The 26,610-nt window shown below is 38.4% G+C and overlaps 2 protein-coding genes across 5 annotated transcripts in view; one reads left to right on the top strand and one right to left on the bottom strand.

Annotated features, from left to right (window-relative positions):
* VPS13A (vacuolar protein sorting 13 homolog A) overlaps positions 1-25,150 on the top strand; it is a 151,053-nt gene extending 125,903 nt beyond the window's left edge. For 2 of the 3 annotated variants that reach the window (XM_081880886.1, XM_081880887.1), the window contains exons 60-72: positions 603-716; positions 3,120-3,265; positions 3,359-3,440; positions 3,812-3,925; positions 5,660-5,735; positions 5,843-6,006; positions 7,711-7,756; positions 8,432-8,555; positions 10,135-10,249; positions 18,419-18,504; positions 21,210-21,333; positions 22,926-23,000; positions 23,305-25,150. In XM_081880886.1, the coding sequence (XP_081737012.1) occupies positions 603-716; positions 3,120-3,265; positions 3,359-3,440; positions 3,812-3,925; positions 5,660-5,735; positions 5,843-6,006; positions 7,711-7,756; positions 8,432-8,555; positions 10,135-10,249; positions 18,419-18,504; positions 21,210-21,333; positions 22,926-23,000; positions 23,305-23,355 (1,317 nt within the window). In that variant the 3' untranslated portion in view covers positions 23,356-25,150. Of the gene's footprint in view, positions 1-602; positions 717-3,119; positions 3,266-3,358; positions 3,441-3,811; positions 3,926-5,659; positions 5,736-5,842; positions 6,007-7,710; positions 7,757-8,431; positions 8,556-10,134; positions 10,250-12,864; positions 13,408-18,418; positions 18,505-21,209; positions 21,334-22,925; positions 23,001-23,304 lie in introns of those variants that run through there. The other variant, XM_081880888.1, reaches the window with a different exon arrangement.
* A 264-nt stretch (positions 25,151-25,414) lies between these two features.
* LOC309352512 (guanine nucleotide-binding protein subunit alpha-14) overlaps positions 25,415-26,610 on the bottom strand; it is a 38,628-nt gene continuing 37,432 nt past the window's right edge. For both annotated transcript variants that reach the window (XM_081881067.1, XM_081881068.1), the window contains exon 7: positions 25,415-26,401. In XM_081881067.1, the coding sequence (XP_081737193.1) occupies positions 26,211-26,401 (191 nt within the window). In that variant the 3' untranslated portion in view covers positions 25,415-26,210. The remainder of the gene's footprint in view (positions 26,402-26,610) is intronic.

Raw genomic sequence — 26,610 nt, forward strand, 5'->3', positions numbered from 1 at the left:
GTACCAAATGGTGCTTAATGAGAAATATGGAACATGTGCTACATTTGACATATAAACAAGGTCAAACACTGTTTGTCATCAAATAAGAAGTAGAACATGAAATATTTCTACACATTGGCATCAACCCAGAAGGTTCTTTAAACTCAACAGAATAGCTAGACCATTTGTCATGAAAGTGGTAGTGTATAATTTGGCTTTAAGAAATGCTGGTTTTAAGTTAATGATGGAGCGTCTCCACCCCCATCATTCTGCCTGGACACTGAGGTCCAGCACTGAGGGCCTTCTGCCAGTTACCTCACTGTGAGAAGCAAAGTTACAGGGAACCAGGCAGAGGGCCTTCTCAGTAGCAGCACCCACCCTGTGGAACGCCCTCCATCAGATGTCAAACAAATAATCAACTATCTGACTTTTAGAAGACATCTGAAGGCAGGCCTGTTTAAGGAAGTTTTTAATGACTGATGTTTTAATGTATTTTTAATCTCTTGTTGGAAGCCACCTAGAGTGGCTGGGGAAACCCAGCCAGATGGGCGGGGCATAAGTATTTATTATTATTATTATTACTATTATTATCATCATCATCATCATCATCATCATCTTCATAGATAGAACTCTTCAAAAAGGATGTAGAATCTGTACATGAGGAATTGAAGAATATATCATCAACAGATACATCACAAATCAGCCTATATGAATATTTTCATATTTCTCCAATCAAGGTATGTGTATGTCATAACTGTTATGTTTGGATATTTAAATACACAGCCAATGAACAAGAGTGAAGATGAAGGTGATTATATTAATGCATGAAACCCCACTTTACTCAGAATGAAGCACAGCTTCCAGCCCATTCATATTCCACCTACAAACAGCCCAGCTGCAGTGATTTTTATACATTACATCCATATCCCTTCTTTTGAGCAATAATGCATTCACAGCCCTTCTACCCCAAGAAGGCTGGGAATCTGTGCTGCACATGTTGCTACAGACGCTGCCCATTTTTAAGTTGGAGTCAGTGTCCTTTGCTGCTGTGGGAGATGTGGCCCAAAAGGACAGGAAGGGACAGTCTGGACAGAGCAGAGGGGTTCACTTCTGAATAAATAGAAGGTCTCACTTTAAGCCTGAGATTCTTGATTTGTAATACTCTCCCACTTTTACCATTATAATTAAATGGAGTTAAAATGCTATAGCGTTTAGTTTAAATGCTGATCAGTGTTTAAAAAGCACTGGTAAAACCATGCCTTAAGAAATCCTCCCTGGATTCAGAAAGTCTAAGTAACTAGATTCAGTTGCCAGTAAGCCGGTTGCCAATCTCCCCTTCTTCAGCATGGTTCTTGAGCATGTGGTCATGGACCAGATCCAGGTGCTCTTGGAGGAAACTGATTTTTCTAGATCCATTTCAGTCAGGGTTTAAGCCCAGTTTTGGCACAGAAACTGCTTTGGTTGCACTGTATAATGAATTTGGTCTGGAGAGAAACAAGGGAAATGTGTCCTTGTTAATTCTCCTCGACTTCTCAGTAGCTTTCAATATCACCAACCATTGTATCCTTCTGGAGGGGATGTCCAAGTTAGGGGTAGGTGGCACTACTTTGTGGTGGATCCAGTCCTACTTGGATGGTTGTTTCCAGTGGATGATGCTTAGGGAGTGCTATTTGGTCCTGTAGAACCTTCAATGTCGCATTCCTCAGAGTTCAGTGTTTGCTGTTTACCATCTACATGAAACCACTGGATGGGGTTATATGGAGTCTCGGAGTATGTCACAATACGCTGATGGCACACAGTTCTACTTCTCCTTTACATCTGCAGGTGAGGCAGTGGATGTGCTGGACCATTGTCTTGCCTCAGTGATGGACTTGATGAGAGCCAACAAACTAAAGCTCAATCCAGATAAGGCTGAGTCACTGTTAGGGGGTGGTTCTGTACTGCCAGATGGATGGGAGGTGTCTGCTCTAGATGGGGTTGCACTCCCTCTGAAGGAGTGGATATGCAGCCTAGAGGTACTCCTGGACCCTTTGCTGTCATTTGAGAATCAGATGGGCTTGGTAATGCAGAGTGCCTTCCATCAGCTTCAGCTGGTGGCTCAGCTGTGCCTCTTATCCGGCCAGGGGTAGCCTAACTTCTGGCTATGGTTTGGGAACCTCTAGGTTAGATTAGGGCTGCCTCTGAAGACGGTTTGGAAACCTCAGTTGGTGCGGAATTCAGTGGCCAGGTTGCTCACCAAGGCAAGTCAGTTTGAGTATATTACACAGATTCCAGCCTGGCTGCCAATTAGTTTCCAGGCCTAATTCAGAGTGCTAGTTTTGCCTATAAAGCCTTAAATGGCTCAGGACCACAATACCTCAAGGTCCTCCAGTTCCCATATGAACCGACCCACGCCCTGCAATCACCATCTGAGGCTCTTCTTTGTGTGCCCCCTCCATGAGAAGTGTGGAGGGTGGCAACAGAAGAACAGGCCTTTACTGTGGTGGCTTCCCATCTGTGGAATGCTCTCCCCAGGGAAGCTCGCCTGATGCCTTCATTACATGTCTTTTAGTGCCGGGTGAAAACATCTCTCTATCACCAGGCCTTGGGCTGATTAACATTTTATGGCCTTTTAAATATGTTTGTGGAGGGGGAGTTATTTTTTTTTGTTTTTATTTTATTATGTATTTTGTATTCTCATTTTATATTTTAATGCTGCGAATCGCCCTGTGATCTTCAGCTGAAGGGTTGTATACAAATTTAATAAATAAATAAATAATAGTTTTAGTTTTGCTGCAGCTGATCTTGCAAGACCAGGGCCTCAAAAGTGCACGGCAGCTCTCGTATGGAAGCACTCCACAACACAAGAGCCCCAGGACTTCTAGTGAGAGAGATGCCCAGCACTATATAGCCTTACCCCAAGGTCTCATTTGAGGATTTGAAACCTCATATCCATAGTCCTAGTCATACACTTTGTACCATACTAGTTGATTGTTTATATTTTTGTGCAATAACAGTGGTAAACATTCTTATCAAGCTGACTTATATGTAAGATATAATAATGCAGTATCATAGCAAAAATATTTTAAAGATCTAAGGTAGCATCCCACATACTACTGGTGTTTCCCATAATTTCATCCCCTCCCCCCCTCTCATTTCAGTTACACTTAAGTTTTTCACTTAGCACTCCTGGAGACGATAGCAACAAGGAAGAGACACGCAAGGAGCTAATTCCAGTTCAGTCCTTAAACCTCTTGTTAAAGAGTATTGGGGCCACACTCACAGATGTGCAGGATGTTGTTCTTAAGTAAGTAGAATATTTACTTAGTTGATTTTAATTAAAACATTACATACAGAATATATTTTATTTTGCCATTTTAATGTAATTTACTTGTTCTAGATTGGCATTCTTTGAGCTCAACTACCACTTTTGTACTACAGAGCAACTGCAGTGGGCTGTAGTTATGCATTATTCAAAGCAGGTTAGTATATCATGAACCTAACATGAATTGACCATTTTGCTTGGCACCTTCATTACATAACTTTAGGTGCCAGCCAGGCAAAAAAAAAAACCTCTTTAACCAGGCATTTGGTTGGTTCTATGGGTTTTTAAATGTGTTTGTGGGAGGGGTTTGTTTTCATTTTATTACATATTTTGTATTCTCGTTTTGTATTTTTCTGTTGTGAACCACCCTGGGAGCATAGGCTAAAGGGTGGTATACAAATTTAATTAATAATAATAAATAGCTGCATAGACAGACTCACAAAAATGAGTTATTTGTAGATTCATTTGTAGATTGAAATTATATGCTTTAAATATATATTTTCTATAACATGTTTATTTGCATTTTAGGCTATTAAGCAGATGTATGTTCTTATTCTTGGACTGGATGTTTTGGGCAATCCATTTGGATTCATAAGAGACTTGTCTGAAGGAGTTGAAGCATTCTTCTATGAACCTTACCAGGTGTGTTCTCCACCTAGTTTTTCCTCAAGGCAATCTAAGACAGGCTATACCGGTATGTAAATATTTACAGTGGAAGGCAACAACCACTTCACATAAAATTCTGCCAAAAGTGTAGAAAGATACTGAGTTTTCAAAGGCCTAATCATTGTGGAAGGAACAAATTTGTAGTAGATGGCCTTTGGAGTATTGCAAGACTGTCATGAGAGCGCCTGGACTAAAATTTGTCATCCAAAAGCTTTATTCATCTGGTTTATCACCACAACAATGATTAACATTGGGCTTCAGCAAAGCAAAGAATTTAATTGGACAGTGCCTACATGACATTGAACAACAAAATAATTTGGCCAACATAAGGAAATTTTGTCAATGGTATGATTATTTCTCACCTAGTCTCCTTGACACATTGACACCCTACTTGCAAAATTTAAAAGTTCCAAAATACGGACATGCTTTCACTTATGCAAGATTGAACATACTGTACTTGAGGGTTGATTTCAAAAAATTCCGCTGGAAAACAGTTTATGTCCATGTGGAGATGGCAGTATTGAATTGCCTGCTTCTTGGGAGAAAAGTGATGAGAAACCTAGACAGCATCTTAAAAAGCAGAAACATCACCTTGCTGACAAAGGTCCATATAGTTAAAGCTATGGTTTTCCCACTAGTGATGTATGGAATTGAGAGCTAGACCATAAAGAAGGCTGATCGATGAATAACTGATGCTTTTGAATCATGGTGCTGGAGGAGACTCTTGAGAGTCCCATGGACTGCAAGAAGATCAAACCTATCCATTCTTAATGAAATCAGCCCTGAGTGCTCACTGGAAGGACGGATCCTGAAGCTGAAGCTCCAATACTTCGGCCACCTCATGAGAAGAGAAGACTCCCTGGAAAAGACCCTGATGTTGGGAAAGATTGAGGAGAAGGGGACGACAGAGGACAAGATGGTTGGATAGTGTTCTCGAAGCTACTAACATGAGTTTGACCAAACCGCGGGAGGCAGTGGAAGACAGGCGTGCCTGGCGTGCTCTGGTCCATGGGGGTCACGAAGAGTCGGACACGGCTAAACAACGAACTGCTAGATTGGACTCTTTATAAATATTTGAGGAGTGAGAATCTAGGGATCTTGGTGGACCACAAGCTTAGTATGAATCAACAGTGTGATACAGCAGCAAAAACAGAGCTAATGTTATTCTAGGCTGCATCAACAGAAGTAAAGTGTCCAGATCAAGGGAATTAATAGTACCATTCTATTCTGCCTTGGTCAGACCACACCTGGAATACTGTGTCCAGTTCTGGACACTAAAATTTAAGAAGAATATGGACAAGCTGTAATGTGTGTCACGGAGGGCATCTAAGATGACCAAGGGTGTGTAAGCCAAGGCATATGGGGGAAGGTTGAAGGAGGTATGTTTAGCTTGGAAAAGAGGAGATTGAGAGGAGATACAATACCCATCTTCAAATATCTGACGGGCTATCACATGGAGGATTCCAACAAAACATCAGGAAGAGCTTTCTGACAGTAAGAGCTGTTCAGCAGTGGAACAGTCTCCCTCGGGAGGTTGGATGGCCACCTGTCCTGGATCCTTTCACTGAGATTCCTGCATTGCAGGGGGTTGGATTAGATGACGCTAGAGATCCCTTCCAACTCTACAATTCTATTATTCTTAGCAGAAAAGAACTGGTTGTAGGTTATCAATCAGAATATTTTAAAGATATTTGTCTTTCTTCTTCTTAGGGGGCTATCCAGGGTCCAGAAGAGTTTGTAGAAGGAATGGCGCTGGGTCTTAAAGCCCTAGTTGGTGGTGCTGTTGGTAAGCAGTCATTTTTTTACACATAGGTAAAAGCTGCAAAAGTAATCTTTGCATTTTTTACTCTTTAAAACATTGAATATTTTTCATTAAATCTCTTATGCTAATAGGTGGATTAGCTGGTGCTGCATCAAGAATAACTGGTGCTATGGCTAAAGGAGTAGCAGCAATAACTATGGATGAAGACTATCAGCAGAAGCGAAGGGAAGCCATGAATAGGCAGCCTGCTGGCCTGAAAGAGGGTATCACTCGTGGTGGAAAAGGCTTGGTATCTGTAAGAAACAACACATAACATATTTTAATATTGATAGGTTGAATAGTTTCAACACTAGTTCTTTGGCAGATAGAGTTGAAGTCACAAGCTGCATAAATTATATTCTCATTCACATCAGAAGTGAACATGATGGGTTTCTGACAGCAGAGTTGCTGCTCCCTTGCAAAAGAGGGAAGAGGCACAGCGATGGGGAGGTTGGTGTAATGCAAATAGTGTGACTGCAAACAGCAGTGACTCAGCTGTCGGAAGGTCAGGTGAGCTGGCCCCACCACACCATTTGCTATTGATCCATGCTCTAATTAAGGTAAGATTGAAAATATTGCTATGATTTAGAGTAAGTGAAAGTTTATATTAGGAATTCAGTCTCCATTATTTTTATGCTCCAGTACAGGCGTAGGCAAACTCCGGCCCTCTAGATGTTTTGAGACTACAATTCCCATCATCCCTGACCACTGATCCTGTTAGCTAGGGATGATGGGAATTGTAGTTAACATCTGGAGGGCTGGAGTTTGCCTATGCCTGCTCCAGTACTTTGGCAAATGAGTGTTCAGACCCCTGGGCTCTCACTTGTGGGGTGCCTCAAGGTTCCGCCCTCTCCCCCATGCTTTTTAACATCTACATGCAGCTGCTGGGAGAGATCATCAGGGGATTTGGGCTGGGAGTTCATCAGAATGTGGATGATACCCAGCTCTACCTCTCTTTTAAATCAGAACCAGTGAAGGCGGTGAAGGTCCTGTGTGAGTGTCTGGAGGCAGTTGGAGGATGGATGGTGGCTAACAGATTGAAGTTGAATCCTGACAAGACAGAAGTACTGTTTTGGGAGGACAGGGCGGGTGGGTATGGAGGACTCCCTAGTCCTGAATGGGGTAACTGTGCCTCTGAAGGACTAAGTGTGCAGCCTGGGAGTCATTTTGGACTCACAGCTGTCCAAGGAGGCACAGGTCAGTTCTGTGTCCAGGGCAGCTGTCTACCAGCTGCATCTGGTACAACGGCTGAGACCCTACCTGCCTGTGGACTGTCTTGCCAGAGTGGTGCATGCTCTGGTTATCTCTTGCTTGGACTACTGCAATGCGCTCTGGGTGGAGCTACCTTTGAAGGTGACCCAAAAACTACAACTACCGGTAATCCAGAATGCGGCAGCTAGACTGGTGACTGGGAGCAGCCGCCGAGACCACATAACACCGGTCCTGAAATACCTACATTGGCTCCCAGTACGTTTCCGGACACAATTCAAAGCATTGGTGCTGACCTTTAAAGCCCTAAATGGCCTTGGCCCAGTATACCTGAAGGAGCATCTCCACCCCCATTGTTCTGCCCGGACCCTGAAGTCCAGTGCTGAGGGCCTTCTGGCGGTTCCCTCACTGCAAGAAGCAAAGATACAGGGAACCAGGCAGAGGGCCTTCTTGGTAGTGGTGCCCACCCTGTGGAATGCCCTCCCACCAGAAGTCAAAGAAATAAACAACTATCTGACTTTTAGAAGACATCTGAAGGCAGCCCTGTTTAGGGAAGCTTTTAATATTTGATGAATTATTGTATATCAATATTTTGCTGGAAGCCACCCAGAGTGGCTGGGGAAACCCTGCCAGATAGGCAGGGTATTAATAATAAATTATTATTATTATATAATCAACTTCACAGTCTAAAATCATGCTGAGAAATCCATTTTAGAAGAAAATTGAGATACCATTTTCTTTTAACTTACAGGGTTTTGTCAGTGGAATAACAGGAATAGTAACAAAGCCAATAAGAGGTATGATCGTTCTCTCAGTTCGTACTGTGTTATTTGAACCTAAAGCTGCTGTTTGCTGAGATATACTTTATGTGAAAAACAAACAAGCTACTTTTTGCCTGCTGCTGACAAATGAAGCAAAATAGAAAAAAATAGTGTATGTTTACAATTGTTATATACAATGTGTCATAGTTTTAATTAGCGCTAAGCCAAAATAGCCTGTCTATCTACCATTTTGCAGGCTGTGATTGGATGGGAGTGCATTTTGATAATATTTAGGAGAACTTACAGAGAGGGGTGAAGTTTTTTCAGGACCAGACTGAGGGCTGAAAGTACTGCTTGCACTCTGATTTGGATCCAAATATCCTCAATGTTGCAGGGGGCATGCATTTTGTGAAACCTTTTATACTATTCCTCCCCCTTAAAGCCCTCCTTTAAGCTGGAAAAGTTTATGGAATAACTCACACCTTAGCCTTAATTGTAGCAAATCATAAAAGATGCTTTCTTTAAAAAGATGTTCATTTATTTGTTAAGAGTGTGGTGCTGATAACCCCAAGGTTGCAGGTTCAGTCCCCATATTCCTGCATTGCAAGGGGTTGGGCCTGATGATCCTCTGGGACCTTCCCAACTCTACAATTCTGTGATGCCGTGATTCTATTTTATGTTTTGTTGTTTGCTGCTGTCATTGTTTTCTAGGAGCCCAGAAAGAAGGAGCAACAGGTTTCTTCAAAGGCGTTGGAAAAGGATTAGTGGGAGCTGTAGCAAGACCCACTGGAGGAATAATAGATATGGCTAGCAGCACCTTTCAGGGAATTAAAAGGTAGGAATATATTTATTACCATTATTTGTGACCACCACCATCACAAAGTGACTGCGCCATACTGTTCACATTTCAGCCCTCGATCAGTAATTTTATTTAAACATTCCTTAATAAAATTATCAGCGCTGATAACACAGGTACTTTAAATAAAATGATAACAACTTTAATTTTAAAAAAATCAACAGTTGTACAGATGATTTCCCCTAAATATGAAACATATTATTAGCTTGGAATAGAAGTACTTGAAAAAATAGAATTTTAAATATGTCATTATGTGTTAGTGTATGTTTCTCAGCTTGGCATAGGAGACATCCATGTAGACAGTTGTGTTCTGTAATTCATCCAAGACAGGCACATGTTGGGGTTAGCTAAGTTGCATGTGCTCTGCCCTTTGGACTCCTTCACTTTAGTTCCTGTCATTTCCCAAGGCATATGTGTTTTTTCTACTCTACACTATTGTTTTGCCTTTTGAGCTCAGGTTCTTTCTTTTCGCTGTATTTCCCTCTCCTTTATTCCTTCTCTGCCTTTTCAAAAAAGTTTTACTAAAAAACTATAACCCTTACCTCTTACTCCATTCTTTTCTTACTGTTCCTTCAGATTGTCATAGTTATACCAGTAAAAACTACAAAGAAAAAAAAACATAGCATACTCAGAGAATTATGCGAAATTTGCTGTTATGAACCGTTTTGTACCAGTGTGTTTTATTTTCTTTGTGCACTGTGCGAAATATGAACAAGCCAGGGCTGAATTGATACTACCCTTGCTGGTACATTTCCCGGAAAAATCAGAGGCTCACTATGTCAGGTTCCTATTGGAAGACCGGACAAACGCTAGAACATTAGCAGTGGCAAAGTTTTTATCGGTGGTTGCAAGAACCAATGATCCCTATCTTTAAGTCTGAACAAAATGCTTGTTTAACCTGGAGGTAGGCTGTCTGAATTGTGCATTGCTTTGTAACGATTTGTTGGGTCTCTGGACCGTAATGAAGATTGATTGATTTTCTTTGTGGTGAGAGAGCCTCCCCCATAATAGAGATATTCAGGCTCCTCTGCTCTCAGTCTTCTTTCCCAGCATTCAGATCTCCACTGGCTCTTGGTACATCCATGATATGGGAAATACACCTACTGGAGCTAGAAATATAAAAAATAAATTAAAAAAATTGTCCAGTAGCACCTTAGAGACCAACTAAGTTTGTTCTTGGTATGAGCTTTCGTGTACTTTCTACTACGTCAGACCAACACGGCTACCTACCTGAACCTACTGGAGCTAGTTTTAGTTTGTGGGGCGTTATATCCAATGGAAAGGGTGTTCACCCTGTCGCAAGACACTAGACAGGAGCAAAGACTTGTGGGAAGTAGGCTGGACTCCCTCAGTTTTTCCTCCTGTCTAGACGTAGGCAGTACGTTCCTCCTGACTCAGCTACGTTTTTTACTAGTTTCAGAATTTGTAATTTGTATTGCTTAGCTATTTAACCTTGTTTTTTATGGATGTTTATAATTTATTAAAACATTTTAGAATATTCATGAAAATATTTATTCTATTTCTGTAATGCAAAGGTCTTAACTTTCCTCCCCCTCAGAGCTACAAATGCTTCCGAAGATGTTATGAGCTTGCGTCCTCCCCGCTTCTTTGGTGAGGATGGAGTCATTCGACCATACAGATTAAGAGACGGTGCTGGAAGTCAAATGTTACAGGTGAAGAAACTAAACCTTCAAGGAGACATAATATAATACACTTTTTACATGCACATACATTCCTCTTCCATACTTAAACATATATATATTTTTTAAAAAATATTAGGAACAATTATTCCTATTTATGCATTCAGGAATGTTTTAGTATTTAGTCAGTGGAGACCATTTTTTCAATTTCCATTAACAGTATATGTTACCTGTTGGTTTCAAGATTATTTGACATTTTTTATTTAAGTTTCTGAAAATAATAATAATCTGCTTTTATAATAACAGGGAATAAGTCAGTCTATCGGCGCATCCTTCTCTCTCCATCTGTTGCATGTGTGTCTGTGTGCAGAACTATGGATGCACATTTCTGCATGCTCCGGATGGCCTGTATTGTCCCTCTCATTTTCTCTGTGATAGCACTGTCCACAAGACAGATGTGTTTATTAGACCTAAGAAAGCTGCTAGATTTCAAGATAAGATTTTTTAGTTAAAATGCATTAGAAATGTAGCTTAGAGAGGCAGCTGAAATAGCAGCCTTCGGTTTAAAGGAATGTGAAAACGAAACAAAAAATCAGCTACTGCAGCTGATTTCACTTTGTTTTAACCCTAGCGTGTGGGATTTTTACTGCAGAGATCTTGGATATCATATAAGCATACTTAAAGTTAAGTACGTATCCTAAGTGCTATTTTTTAATTGTTTAATAAAAATAGAGATTTGCGAAATGGCCAGTGTGAGGGGATGTAAGTAGGATAACAGATCCAAAGTAGTGGGGGGGAAAGCAACAACATTTATATTGAAATGTTTTCTAAAGCCTTAACTATATAACCTACACAAATGCCTTAATGTGAAGGGACACAACAAAGAATAAATATTGAGATGAAAAGAAATGCACTTAATCTTTTTGAAATGTTTTTATATTTATAGAAGTCTTTATTTGAAATGTTACTACAGTACTTCAATACAGGTTTTTATTTTATTTAAAAATTATTTTTATAGTCTATAAAACTCATAGTATTTGGAATATTGGCCATTGTTGACTAGTTTTTATCTAGAACAATTTTAAAAAGTAAAAATAAATAAAGGGGTTTATTTTACTATGAAATTGAAACATGATAGTGGGTAGTGGAATTAGTTGTGAGAAATAAGTGTATAGAAATGTTGAGAAACAAAGACTACTGATGGAAGGAGCAAATTGGCTGCGAGATTCTCTCTGGGAGCTCACACACTCATGCCTACCTGCTAAGACAGAGTCTCTTTTAGCATAATGTGTGAACCAAGCCACTGTGTAGTTACTGTTTTCCTTCTTTGTTTGATAAATTGGAACAGTTGAATTGAGAACAATTCCCAGATCCTTTTTGTTAAGTTTGGGAAAGTTCAAAATTGTTAAATCTGTGGCCTCATAGTGAAAAATGGGAATTTGAGTATATTCCCAACAATTGAGCAGCTGCTTCCGCATGTGCATGGAGAACAGCACTCAGTCACTCAGTTCACATCCTACTATCTGAAAGTGGTTGTGCAAGCATGGGTCACAATGATTTATTTTTGATTAATTAATACATTTTATAATAGTTTAGACACTCCATATTCAGATAAAGATTTCTGTAAGTAGATTTACTGTACTTGAGGGTACAGTGAGACAGACATAGAAATACATTCTATAACTCTCCTGTGATTTTCGCAGGAAGGGAACTCTGGTATTGGCACCACCATCCCTAGTAGTACATATACACTTAGATTTAGCCTGTTGTGATCACATATTAGAACTGGATAAATGGACACGGGCTGAGTCCTGATACCCCTTTCCTGCTGTCAATTTACTGGGAGAGGCAATTTAGGATCATTACAATTGACTGTTCAATTTAGTCTGGGAAACATAGGGGATTCTGGCCAGTGATGAGATGGACTTCACCATCTTCTCCTATCCCACAGTACTTAATTAATTTAAGTAGTGTTGTAAAATTGGCTCACAAGGTGGCTTGATCAGCTTATGTATGGAGTGCTTACATGTGCTCCACCATAAGTTGAAGCAGCTATGGTAAACCAAAGCAGTTATTGTAAACCAGATTTGCAAATTGCAGTTCTGGAACTGAATAATGTCTGACTGATACCAGCAATTTATGGTGCAGAACCAGCAATTTATGAGTACAGAAACTTTCACATGCAGAGTTCCTCTGCCTGTGGAGACTTATCTATGCATTCCAAGGTATTAAGCAAATCTGTGTGCAGATCAGTGCAAAGAAAACTCTCTTACTCACAGGTTTCCTGTTTTATACTTTGATTTAAAAAATCTATGTGGTCTAAAAATAGAAAACACAAATAGAGTAGGTTTTATATAGTACAGAAAGCTATGGTTCAGCTGTGACTGTGCTTTGTAAGTTCCAAAGTCTTTTGAGCAATAGGTTTTGAGATTTGCATATATTTATAGAAAAAATAAACTTGGACTTGTTTTAGTGAGTGGTGTGATATAGGATTACATTTGTACTAACTGAAATTCTTCTTCTGCATACTAAAAATTCAAAAGTTGCATCTCATCTTTCTTTTTTTGCATTTTTAAAAATAACAAATAATTAAACTTTCCAGCTTCAACTAACACTTCTGCTTCTTTCTTCTCTTACCATGCTTGCAGAAAAGACAGGCCTGCAGAAAATGGACTATGTGTCATATTAGTGATAGTGATGATGATGATGACAGTTAGAGTAATATGTACTTTCTCTGCTGAATTATCAAGTTAAATGCTGCCACTTTAAGTTTAACTGCCACAGAAAAGCAAAAATTATAGTAGCTGTTTTACAATTGTGTCTTAAATGTAAGTTTAAAAATATACACTAATGAAGTCTAAGCACAAACACAAAGAAAATTGTTGTTTTAATTGTCTTTATTTGAATGCTGTTGCTTTGACAGTACTTTGACAATAATCTTGTAACTATGATTTTTCCCCAGTCAAAATATATACTGTTTTTAAATAGTATATTTTCCATTTACATCATTATTTTAATTTTATGCATTAAATTTAAAATCATTTGTGCATTTTTACGCAAAATGCCATTTAGATATAAGTACTCAGTGTTGCCCTATAACTGTGTTTATTGTTGTTGTTAAATTTTAGTTTTAGGTATTGAAAATTGTGTATGAATATTCTGTAATAACAATAAATGAGTCTATATAAAAAAAGATTGATCTGATCTGTTCAAACATCCCTACCATTATTTATTATCTTACCTATTTGTCACTTGCTTTATCAACTTTTATTTTTAAAAACACATTTATAGTTTACATCCTTTCATTTTCAGAAACTTAATTTAACATTTTTGCCTTAAACTTTCATTTAGTTCAAACTTCTTGTGAAATATAGTATGAAATATGAGGCTTTTAATTCTAACCCTGTGGTTCAAATTGAAACTACTGATGATTTGACTTTTAAGTGAAGGGGCTACAACCACAAGGTGCTGCAAGGTGGAAGAGAGCCAGTGGAAGAGAAACTCACTTGGAAATATTTTGATGATCAGTCACTAGTCCAGCCACTAATCAGCCAATTTGCCAGAGAAAATAAGAATATGTAAAGGCTTTTGACTGAATTTCAGAAATTTGCATGGAGAGAGTAGATGCCCTTCATTTCTTCTGATCAGTGTACAACAGGAAAATACACAGAAATGGTAAAGTAGGGAACCAGTGTCATCCTGACCAAGGCAACTGAAGACATATAAAAGTCCTAAATGAGTTTATTGCTACTGTGCTAGTAGGTGAGGAGGAGCCTAGGTGGTGGACTGTGCATAGCAGTGTCTGTTGTTGGGTATCACTATTACAGGAGCTGCTACTCTACTTAAATGTTTTATTTATAGGTGCTTCATGATGTTTTCTTTCCATTCAGTTACACCATGTGATTATGATAGTATAAGAATATGCCTTCTGTAAGCATATCATTGAAACATTGCAAGGTTTATCTATCTTGTGAATCTGAGAGAAAAGAAATTTTTGACTTAGATATTAATGCTTTTACTTTTCAGTAATCCCTAGGGAATGGACTGTCATCTCTGCAGCAGTGCAGCTGCTGATAAGCCAGAGTCAGAAACTGGGCATCTGTGAAAGCTTATTTCCTTAGATTTATGGACCAATGAGTAGGGATGGGAGTTTTCAGAAATCTGAATGTCAGGATTACCTGCACATATTTTTTTCTGACAACAATCTCACTCCCTAATCATAATAAGAAGCATAGGGTTTATGTATTGATCCACACAAAAAATGATCAATTTGTGCATATTATATGCATTTATATATTTAATATTAGATTTGTATGAATGTTATACACATGTACACTCCAGGTTTCCTAAACGACCAAGCACATAAAAAGATTAATACAAAAAGGCATATGACTATTTTAAAAGGTATGTATTAATATAAAATTACGCTACAGAAATATCATACAGCATGAGGCTTTCCTCTTTAAGCAAACCCAAGCATGAGCTGTTTGGTTGTAAGTGTGTGTTCAGTATAAGAGGTTATCCAATGTAAGCAAAGTCCAATTGGGTCAGAACCACTAAATTCCATGCATAAATTGACAATAATATTTTGAAAGGGGGAATATTTGGGTATTTTAAAAATAAAGATCAACTATGTGGTTGTAAAACAAAATAGTATGCACTATTCTAGGCTAGAAACAGTGAGGGAAATATAAATAGCCAGTTTTCTCATTCTCGAAAAATGGAGGGCAATGGCCAAAATTAATTCTACTCAGAGTAGACCCTAGGAAATAAATGGACGTTGGGGGGGGCCTGTAACTACACTCACCTATTAAATGTTATTAAAACAGTATTTTAATTATTCTAAAACATCAATACATTGGGTTTCTCTTTTGCTTCCTTTTCCACAAGGTCTACCCAGTTTCTCGAAGGGGGTAGCTCTGCAGTGCGATCTGGTGTCACATTTTAATAATGCATTATTAACAGAAAACAACTTCATATGGCTATATGGTTATCTCAGCTATTCTTTAACTCCTTTTTAGCATTCAAAACCATGGGTGTAGATCCGCCCTGAATGAGCTGTGGAGGTAGGAGCCTACAATGGGAATTACAATTCCAACACCAATTTATATCAGAATATTTTAATTATAAGATTTCTATTAGATTTGCAGATTCAGTGCTAGAATCAGGGCAGCATTCCTGCAAGGACCCCCCTTCTGGCCCCTGAAGCCCATTGCCCTGCTCCTTTATGCTGTTGTTACCTCTTTCCCTGTCCTCTTAAGAGTGCAGGAAGCAAAAGGAGCAGCAGGGGAAGTAACCTCTGCTTGCCTTGTCTTCTTGTAGGCAGTAATGCAGATTGGGCCTGAAGGCAGAGGGCCAGCAAATGAGCAGTGTTGACAGTGCTAGCCAGGGTAGCCCACTGGGGACAACTTGCCTAAAGGCCATGCAAAACCTGGATATAGTACAGAACAGATTTTCAGGAAAGAGAATCTTGGCACCTAGTTTGGAAATTGGCAAATGGGTAAGCATCTTTGTACAGAACAGAAACAAGCTAGTCTCTCCCTAGTGATGGTGCAATCCAGGCTTGGAAATAGTTATGAGAAATGTTGAGGGATAAAAACTACTGATGGTGAAGTAGACTGACTGCAGTGAAAACGAAGGTTCAACTGTGCCCTTCTTCCGGGTCACAGCAGCTGACTTTGCAGAATCCTTCTTTTACAGCTGTCTGACGGATGATTGTAACTCTACTGGAAGACTGAAGAACATTTTACCTAGTGCTCTTTTCCATTTCCACCCCTCCAGTGAAATTTGGCCTTTTTCCTACGGGATACATGTTGCCAACACAACAGTCTTTATAAATAAACAGTTTAACATATGAAAGGTTTACATGTATTTAGACCCCCACCCCCAATTTCCAGAATAAGTGATTGGGGATATATATAAATTGTATATTGTTTGGCGTATAACTTCTTCAATGTCAAAGCCTTAAAGAGATATAGCAGTAACCAATGGTTGCACTACTATGTGGCTGCCATTCTCTATTGTTCTCACTTTTCTTTGCTCTGAACATCTTTCCAAAAGCACTGTTGTGATTCCAGTTCAAATAACCCAATCCAGAAGAAGTGTGGTTAATAGAGTAAGGATGTGATTTAGTGGCACTACTAGTCAGAATAATGCTGTTATTGAGTCCTTCCTCTTTTGCCTTGGAAAAAATATGTGTCTTTCAGTGGTATGAGCAAGTAAGTCATTCTTGCATTTGCTTGAAGAGAGCACCAGGCATGTTGGTCAATGGCTACTGGAGGATAAAGAGGGGTGAATGCTTAGTGGGGGTGCCTGAGTAAATTAAGTGATATAATCAAGATGCATGAAAGCATTCAAAAATTAAGCACTTCGTGCAAATAATGGGCTCTGCTACTAAGTATTGAACTTTCAGTTTCAAAATGAATTATGAAAATGACAGTAAGGTGGCATTTGAAAAGAGTGGTAATAACAAGCAGCAAAGAGCAGGTGAAAAACATGGAAGGAAAAATACAAAAGAAAAGCTGAATGATGAGGCAGAACTCTTTATAATTCAACTCAGTTAACACCAGGTTTCTGATACACTTTTTTTTTTTTTTTTTGCCCCATCCAATCTTCAATCCACAATGGAATCACATAGTTGAAATGAGGTATTTTAGGGTCCTCATCAGACATATTCAGTGCCAAGATTCCTTAAACAAGACCTCTCTGGTAACTGCTTTTTCTCCTTGGGAAAGAGATGCACTGAACTTCCCTAAGCAGCTGAAATATTTGCTATTTTGCTTCCTTTGTTCTGTCACTTCACATAAATTTGTAAGTCTGAAATGTCTGTTCACATATAACCTGAATGAAGTATTTCTAGAGAGCTAGAGCCATGTGAAGAGTGTGAGCTGGGAGGTAGGAAGTATAAATCTCCCCACTGCCATCTCCGTCTCCCCCCTCCGTAGGCAATGTGTGGATAATGTTTTGTGAGGATTGCTGAGATTTAATTTGTGAAATAATTTGGTCGCTTGGATTATAAAATAAGTTCTACAAAGCAAACCTACTAGTGTATTGGAATCCTCAGATTCACCTTGTCTACTATATAATAAATGGTTCTATATCAGTGGCTAGTTTGGAATATATTATGGATTGCAGTGTTTTGTATGTTTTGTAGAATTTCTTCTAATGAACTTGCAGTGAAAAATTGGCATTTTTATAAAGTATAATTATCTTACAATCTACTCACTCTCTTAAATGCACCACCAAAATTGTTTCTATGCTATATTTAAAGGATTTAAAATGTTGTTCCTTCTTATTTCCTTTTCATTCTAATTTAAAATCTAAATTAAACTTTTGGTTTTAGTTCAAGAAAACATATTTAAATATATCAGACCTGTTCTGTAAAAACAAACCGCCCATTTTATGTATAGATGTATGATTGACTTTTTATGCAATATAAAGTATTGCTGTTTGACTTTAGGGAGTGTATGAATTGAGGACTTTTTGTTCTCTTTCTGTCATTGGTGTGGTGGGACTGATAACATGATGTAACATTTGTGCTTGAGACTTTTTGAAAATACTGTATATAAACAGTTGAGGAACATTTCAGCATGGGATGGTATTATGAGTCAGAGGTCAGCAGCTTATATTTATTCACTTCAAGTTAAAAAAAAAATCAGCTATGGCTTAAGGAAGATCCACCAGTCTGGATTGCACGCCTCAAACACAGTTCACTCCTTTAAAACCATCATATATGATTGGACGCTTATGTCTGAAACCATGATTATTTACATAGTTGTATTCCATTTACTGAGAAATACAATAAGAAATGGTTTCTGTAACAATTCAGGTTGAATTTGAATGGTCTTCTCTTTTGAGTATTACAGCATAATACTTTCAAGGTTATAAACATCTGAATAGCCCAATGTTATGTACTCATAATTTTAGATAAATGGTTTTTCACGTTCCAGGATGATGAAGCAACATGTGGAAGGATGTTTACAGTTAGGTCAACTCTCTATTACAGTACTACTAGGTGTGAAAGTTCTTAATCATGGCAGATATTAAATGTCCTCAATATATGTGATGTATACATGTTTTATAATAAGCTGAAATTAATAATAATGTAAGCTGAAATTAATAATAATGTTAGACATTAATATTTTCCTCAGAAAGAACTTTCTGTACTCTAGGGAATTCTATACAACTGTCTTTCTCTTTTAGAATATTGAAAATGGAAGATTTGCCAAACTGAGATACTTTACACATGCAATGGTTAATAGTACAGATTTACTAATGGTAACAAAGAGGTAAGGTTCCCCATTTGTCCAGTTAACTTTATAAGCTGCATGCATTGTTACACTTGTTTTTTTTGCTCACTCAGTTATAATATATATAACATAAATAGTGTGTTTAGATTTTCCCTTAGCATTTAAATGAAAGAAACTCCAATCATCCTTAAAGGTAAAGATACTGAAGGCTATATTTTACAACAGAAGACCAAGATTTAGAATATTTTTATGTTACCTCAAAGCACTTGATTAGACTTTTCACAGTACTTAAGACTGGAGATTGTGTTAATATTGTTAGTGTGTATGTGAAAATCTGGAACTGATAAATGGTAGTCGGAATAACAATATTCCTGGGATAAGCCCTCATTCATTCTCTCTCTTAAGAATGATTCTGCCATGTACTTTTGTAACTGATGTGCTTCAATTAAGTAGTTCCTTGTGGGTGCAGGTGTCCATATATATTGAAACTACATCAGCGAAAGCTTCCTTGTTCAATTTAGTAGAAGAGACAGTTCCATGAGTATAAAGAAATTTGCAATGTCTCTGCCTCTCTTGACTGAAGAGCAAGGGCGCCAACAGGATTTTCTGTGCTCAGTGCACAGCATGGGAAGTGGGATATCTGAGCTACTTGTAAAGGAAACCAATTTGCATAAAATTTAGCTATGCTTTGTGTCATATGCAAATTTGTGCCCTTTTTTGCAAGTAGCATCGAGAACTCTCCAGAACATGAATAACGTATGCTTGATAAACATATATATAATTGTATCTTCATACTAGAAAATACTTAACATGTTGAATTTCTGCCTGCCTCAAAGGCACAAGAATGACATGGCAGAAAACATGCCTAAACCTCTTTGCAAAGTTTTCACATTTTATATTTGCCATTTTCAGGGAGGAGGTGGATTCTTTAACACCTACTGTGTAGTAGTATTTGCAGAAAATAACATTTAAGTATATGATCTTAGATGATAAAAGAACAAACTACTTAGATACAAAGGGCTGGAAAATGAGACAGAAGGGGAGGGAGAAACAGCAGCTCCTTTGGATTCCAGGGATTCCAATCACTTGGTTTCCAAACAACTCACTCGTCTATCTCAGCCCTGACTCATTGGCAACACTAAAAGGTGGGAGCAGTCAGGTTGGCTCATCTCAGAGAAATCACTTAGAAGGGTACCTGTGCATTTTGTTTCATAACTTGCTTTCCAGGAGGGCTAGAGACTTAAAAAAGATAATGAATGGAAGCTCAGAGTCTGGGCCCCCTTCATGATGTGGGCTCAGTACATCAGTACTCCCTGTACTCACATCTCAGTGGCCCTATGAAACAAAATAGGAAAGCAACAAGAACTCTGTTTGATTATTAGAACAGGCACCTTGAAATCAGCGGAATATATATTTAGCGGTAGTGCATTAGTTTTATTCTTACATAGGAACCAATTCCTAGGGGCTGTGGGGGCTTTGCCAATAAAATATTTGAGAGGTCTGCCCCCACCCCCCAGATTGATGGGCACTGCCACTCAAATAATGTGTGTGCACCACATCGTGTGATTGATTATGCAGGGTGGGGCCTACCTGCCCGCCCCCATATTTTCTTAAAGTTGGCACCCCTGCATAAGAAATAGTATGTCACTTTGAAGGTATACAGCTAAGGTTCCCCCCACCAAGCCACTGTTGCTATCCAATATTGTGCAAGCTCATTTCCTTTTCCTGCCTTCCCCACTGCAGTTTCCCACACCACTTCAAATATTCTCTAGGGTTTCTCAGATTTCCAGAGCAAATTTGGAAGGATAGGCACAATTGGATACCACTCCACATAACTACAGTCATACCTCGTGTTGTATTTGCCTCAGGTTGAGTGTTTTCAGGTTGCGTCCCGCGGCAACCCGGAAGTACCAGGAAGGGTTACTTCCTGGTTTTGCCGCTCACGCATGCGCAGACATGCAAAATGATGTCACGCGCATGTGCAGAAGCGACAAATCGCGACCCGCGCAGAAGCTGCTCATGTTGCGAACAGGTCTCCGGAACGGATCCCGTTCGCAACCAGAAGTACCACTGTAATTCCACATTTACAAGGGAATTTACGCCTTAATGTTTCTCAAACATTATCCCCACCCCATTATGCTTCTGAAATTGAAGGAAATTTCAGATGCACTTCATAATATGGCATAAATATCCCGCTACCATTAGACGGATAATGTTATTAACCATGCATAATGCACCTCTCTGGATCCTGACCAGAGTTTTGGTTGACAAAACTTGCTTTATTTTCTAACTGAAATATTATTGAAACATGAAACCCTATGAGCTTTTTCAAGGAACTAACAAATTCAATTCAGTGAAGACGCAGGAACCCTTGTTGTTGTTGTTGTTTTGTAGAATGTTTTGACATTAATTATTAGAACGTGACTGAACAAAAGTATGTGTTCAGTTCAACTATTGCTGCTGCCTCGTTGTCATTCTATATGCCAGCTGTTCCTTATTATATATTGATTTCTGCATCTTTAAAGTAGAATGTAGTTGTCTTCTTTGACTGAATTAATATACACACATATATGATTAGGTTCCGCTGGCATCATTGTGCAAATCCATATGTGTGTATTTCATTGTCGAATTAATAAACCATCAAACTGGGTGATAACAAGGCAACTTTTAATTTTTTATTTAAAAAGTAATTGTTGTATTTCTGCTTGCTTTGTTTTAATGGTTTATTTTGTATTCTTGTTTAGTGGCATATTATTCGTGACAAGAGGTACATTTGGACAGTTGACATGTGAATGGCAGTACACCTATGATGAATTTACCAAGGAGCCATTCATTGTTGATGGACGGAGGTTGCGCATTGAAGCAAAGGTACCGTGAGAGACTTCAGCTTGTTGTAGAATGTATTAGATTAGCTTCAGAGTATATTTTAAAAATAAAAGTCATTTGTCTCCAGTAGAATTCAGCAACTTAAATGGCACGTTGTTTTCCTTAACTTGCTAGTTTATTATATTGTTGTTATATAACAAGTCAAATTTACCAAGCTAGTAATACCACCTATGAAAACTTACTTCACTGTTGTTGTTGTTTTTTAATTCAAAGTTTCATGGTCAGATAAAGGGGGCTTCAAATCTCCTCCCCCCCCCCCCCGTTTCTTCCTTTCTTCACACACCCACACGCCCCGTTAATGTTTTCCTGCATAGAGAACAAGACTCTTCTGGAAGACACAGTCTTTTTCAGCCCTTGTGTTCTCTAAAGCAGTGTTTCTCAACCGGGGGGCATATGGCCCCCAGGATATTCCGGGGGGGGCACAGGTGAAAATCGCATAAATGGAGGGGGCACAGCATAAGACTAGGGGGCCACAGAAGGAAATGAGAAGTGGCGAAAACAGAAGTGACCAAGGAAAGAAAAAAGAAAACAGAGAAGTGAGGAAAATGGAAAACAGAGAAGTGACTATGCTTCCCAAGCAAGGAGATTATTACAGGGTTTCTTGGAAAAGTCAAGCAGTATGCCACCAATATTGGATGTCAAGAATTTTCCTCTTTAGCAGTTAGTGATGACTTGAAAGATGAAATAATGGTGTATGTGAATCATTTGAAGCCGCTTTGTAATGATATGGAAGTTTACTTCTGTGATCTGCTGGACTTGGATATTCTGGCCTGGGTAGCCTCCCATTTTCACATGCGGCAGAATTGGTGCCCCAATCCCTCCCATCCATTAGAGAAAGGCTTACACTCAATTGATGTGCAGCACGCCCTTAAGGTATACATCATCTGGACAAAGGAGTTTAAATGTACACACACACCATTTGTCTCCTTTCTCCCTGCTGCTGCCATCTAGAATGATTATTGCTCTATGCTATCTTGGTGGATGGGGACATATTGTGGACATAGGCAGGGCAGCCACCTGGGCATCCCCCAGCACAAGGCACTATAAGATTGATCTGTATTCCTTGGCCGAGGCTTCCTTTGGCCACAAGCTCTTATAAGCAGGGCCTCTAACGTTAGCTCAAGTTGCAGTTGGACCTGCCCTAATTGGGTAAGCTCTTTGAAATCCCAAGCCAGTGTCCCCCATGACGCCAGTAGAAAGGAGATAGTACAATTGATACTGACTCAAAATGTAGAGCTCTAAGGCATCATGGAGTCATTGGAGCCACTCCCTAATATGGACTGCAATATGCCTCTGATTTGCTAATTCATGAGCCCTTTACAAAAAATAGTTAAATGTTTAAGAGGAAAGTGGGCCCCTGTTGTTGCCTTACTACTTGTGACTCCATTGACTGTTTGAGTTTGGCAAGTCCGCAAACCTGATTGGGGGCTGCCTCATGATCACAGTGGAGTCAGTGTGCAATCCACTATAAAGCTCTGAGCTATATTCCGGGAAAGTAAAATAACAGAAGGTAAAAAAAACATTTCATTTTACCTCGGAAAGCCAAATAAATAGAAAACTTATTTATTTTGTAGGAACGAGTAAAGTCTGTATTCCATGCCAAAGAATTTGGAAAAATTATTAATTTTAAAACGCCAGATGATGCTAAGGTGAGTATCGAATACTACTGCTCTAAATATGTTTACTTGAAAATAGTATACAGCCATAGTCCTAGATTCAGATAACCAAAATGTTGATTGTGAGGGTGGCACCACGCATGTGTGACAGTAGTTCTCAGATGTCACATTGCTGCATGTATAGCCCAGCTGGGAGTCTGGCAGCAGCCCCAGAAAATGGGATTTGCCCACATGTGGACTGACTATATAGTTATATACTAATGTTCTGTGCTATTAATATTTAGATGAATATGTTGACTTACTTTCATTGTCTAATTTTTTCCTCAAATTTTCATAGTGGGTTCTCTCAAAACTGGAAGAAGTGAGGGAGAACCATCCAAAATTGTGACCATTTCTGCAAGATTCCAAGATGGACAAAACAGAGAGTGCCAAATTCAACATTTTGATTGAAGCTTAGCATGTGACGTTGCTAAGACTATGAAGGGGATTGTTGATGTCTTCTACATAGCCAGAGTAGAAAAAAAATCTGCCATGGTCAGTGTCATTTAAACTGTTCTAGAGCTGAGAACCTCTGCCAAATCGTGGCTTACTGAGCTTTTTATTTATAAATAATACAGAGTTACTTATATCAGGAGTAAAAATGATGTTTTCATGCATATTCTGTCACATGATTTAAAAAGACTAAGTCTAGATTAATCTTGTGATTTTATGTGATAATCAGGGTTCCCCCACCATCTAAGCTTTATTTCTCCTGTCATCGGGATTTTAATTAATATGCTATAATTGCCACATTACATGTTAATATAATGTAATTCACTGAAATTCAGTTAAATTCTTCAGGGAAAGACTGATTTAACCAGCAATGCTCTTATATTATGAATGATCTTGCTGATCTGTTTATTCAAGAAGCCTTTTTATTTACCAATATATATATCATGAGGTTATTTAGTTTTTTTAATACAAATAAACAGTTTGTGGTACTGTAATATTATTTTTAACACTCACTTTTTATATGATGCAAAAAATTAGCAAGGTGTTCTGGTACCTCACGATGATGGGTAGATGTACACAGATAAACATGAATTATTGAAATGATAACCTAGGCAGGGATGTGTCTTTGCAGCAATGCTTTGAATGGCATGATCTTTACTTTCAATACATAAAATTTTCAGCAAAGTCATCGAAACCTTCTAAAGAGCATGTTTTGAAATGGTATATAAACCTAAGGAACACTCTTGAATGAAAAACTATTTTGAGTGAGGGGAATCTAAATTTCATGCTCATGCTGAATGCATTGTCATTAATTTTAAAAAATTGAGAACATTCATTAACTTTGGGTTGCATCCAACTGTTTTTCTTAGAATAGAGCCACTGAATTTCATGGACATAAATTAGGCGAGTCTCTTAATTTCAGTGGGTCTGCTCAGAGTATGACTAACGTGGGAATACAACCCATTTCAGCTTTTAAATCCAAAACAATTCATAAGATCTTTTTAGTTCTGCATGAAAACAACAAGATTTCAGTATGTGGAGGGTTGCGTACACATTTCTTTTAATTTGATTTTGCTAGGCTATACAATAATGCCTATAAATGCACATGTAGATGAAGAAATCACGTCATAAAAGGGAAAAGAATGCAAATGTATGTAAGTGTATTGCCTAATCCAGATTTGACTTGTTTGATGCATGTAGTAAATGTCTGCTCCAGAATATTCTTTCCAAACTCCTGTTTGGAGGATTGAGGCGAAAGAGATTGGCCCTCCTGAATTTGCTGGTGGTACTTAAACTCCTCAAACTGTAGCTTTGTTGTAAAAGCTAAATAAAGTAAATGGCATGCCAAATGTAATTGTATGTATTTATATAAAAGTCTTGCTTGCTCCATTATGTAACCACCTGAGGTGCTTAAAGGAATACATTGCAGTCTTCCCCATAACATTTTATTTCTTGCTATACAAAATGTATATTGAATTAATGGTTACTGGATATGCCAAAATATAACGTGTGTTGTGTCTCAAGAACATGAACGAACTCTTTCCAGATTCATTGGTTTAACTGACAGTCATATCATACTTGAGCATTGACACTTTGAGTTGTGGCCTTAAGCTGCAGACCAACCATACAGATCACTCCTTCTAAATGTGTACAATAAAGAGTGTGATGTCTCCTAGGCTGGTTACACATTATTTTTGTTTGTGCTTATTAGATTTCTATCCCTGTGTCTGCTAGACCTGTAGAGAAAAACACATACATGTGCTGTCCCAAATACTGAGTTGGTTCATGTCATTTTTAAATTTTAGGAATGTTCACACAGTGAAGAGATGCTAATTGAATTACCACTCTGTCAAACATTGTATTCATGTTATCTTTCTTCAAACAGTTTATGCTGTAGTACTTCATGTGAAGGGGTGACATAGCAATAGTGTAAATGATGCCAAACAAGTGGTAGGTCTTAACTATATTTATTTATTAAATATAAAATAAAGGAAAAGTAAATAAAATGGGAAATGAACACTCACTGCCTTTGCCAAAAATGGCCACCAAAAGATACGGTTCCCACAATGGAACTGTTGAATGATAGATGCCATTCAGGGGTGCCTTTATACATTTTGGAGACAAGTGTACCCTTCCCTTCTCAAGTCACGGAAGCAGTTACTTTTTATAGGCTCCAGCAAAGGGCGGAAGGGAGCTTGTTTTTATTTATTTTTTGAATAACTATGCCCCGAAGTATATAGAAAACAATAAATATTAAACATATTGGCAGCTAGCATTTTACTTATGAATCAAAAATTGCACAACCAGCTGCCGTGTTTCAAGGAAAATAAGATGTATGCCATGTCCTTCAAAGAGGCTTTAAAAACCTAAAGAATTATATAAATATAAGCCATTTTTCATTCAGCTTAGTCATGTACCTTAGTCAAATGACAATATAGCATCCAATCTTCTGTAACTAAGACATCTCTGGCTAAAAGATTATCAAATGAATTAAATTAGCGGGTGCAGGAAGTATCTATAAATAAATGGCAGATAGTTTTTTCTTAAATCACCTCAAAACTAAAATTATGCACCTCAGATCAAAAACTGAAAGAAAAAAAACCATTTTGAAAGTGTATACATTAAAAATCTGTAAGTATCATATCTAAATTTCCATTTTTGTTAAGTAAATATTTTATGGTCAACAGGGACACAAACAATTGCTGCAAATACATACATGGAGTTTTAAATACATTGCTGGGTCCCTGTGGTTTATGCCAGATTGAACTCCTTTAGATTCAGCTGTAGTATTGTGTCTCTGACAGCAGCAAAGACAAATCTAATGTTTTCTGTGTCTGTAGCACATGTAAAATGGGAATAAATCACTTTCTCTTTATCTGTATTCTGATCCTGGTATAACTTCAGAATGAACTCTCTGGCAGCTTTAACATCTTGCTTTGGTCCTGCTCAAAAGCAAAAAATGACACCGTTAAACAGAGAGAGAGAGAGAGAGAGACTCCTTGCAATCTTCAAATAAATTTCTATTTTCACTAGTGCATGCAGAGTTAATTAATTCCAATTAACTATTTTCAAATATACTAATACACACAGGTCCTGCTATCCAAACACAATGCATTCTCAGGAAATTCATTTGTTAGGTGAGCGTTTGCAT

Source organism: Podarcis erhardii (assembly GCF_964252035.2).
Source record: "Podarcis erhardii genome assembly, chromosome: 11".
Classification (NCBI taxonomy): Eukaryota; Metazoa; Chordata; class Lepidosauria; order Squamata; family Lacertidae; genus Podarcis; species Podarcis erhardii.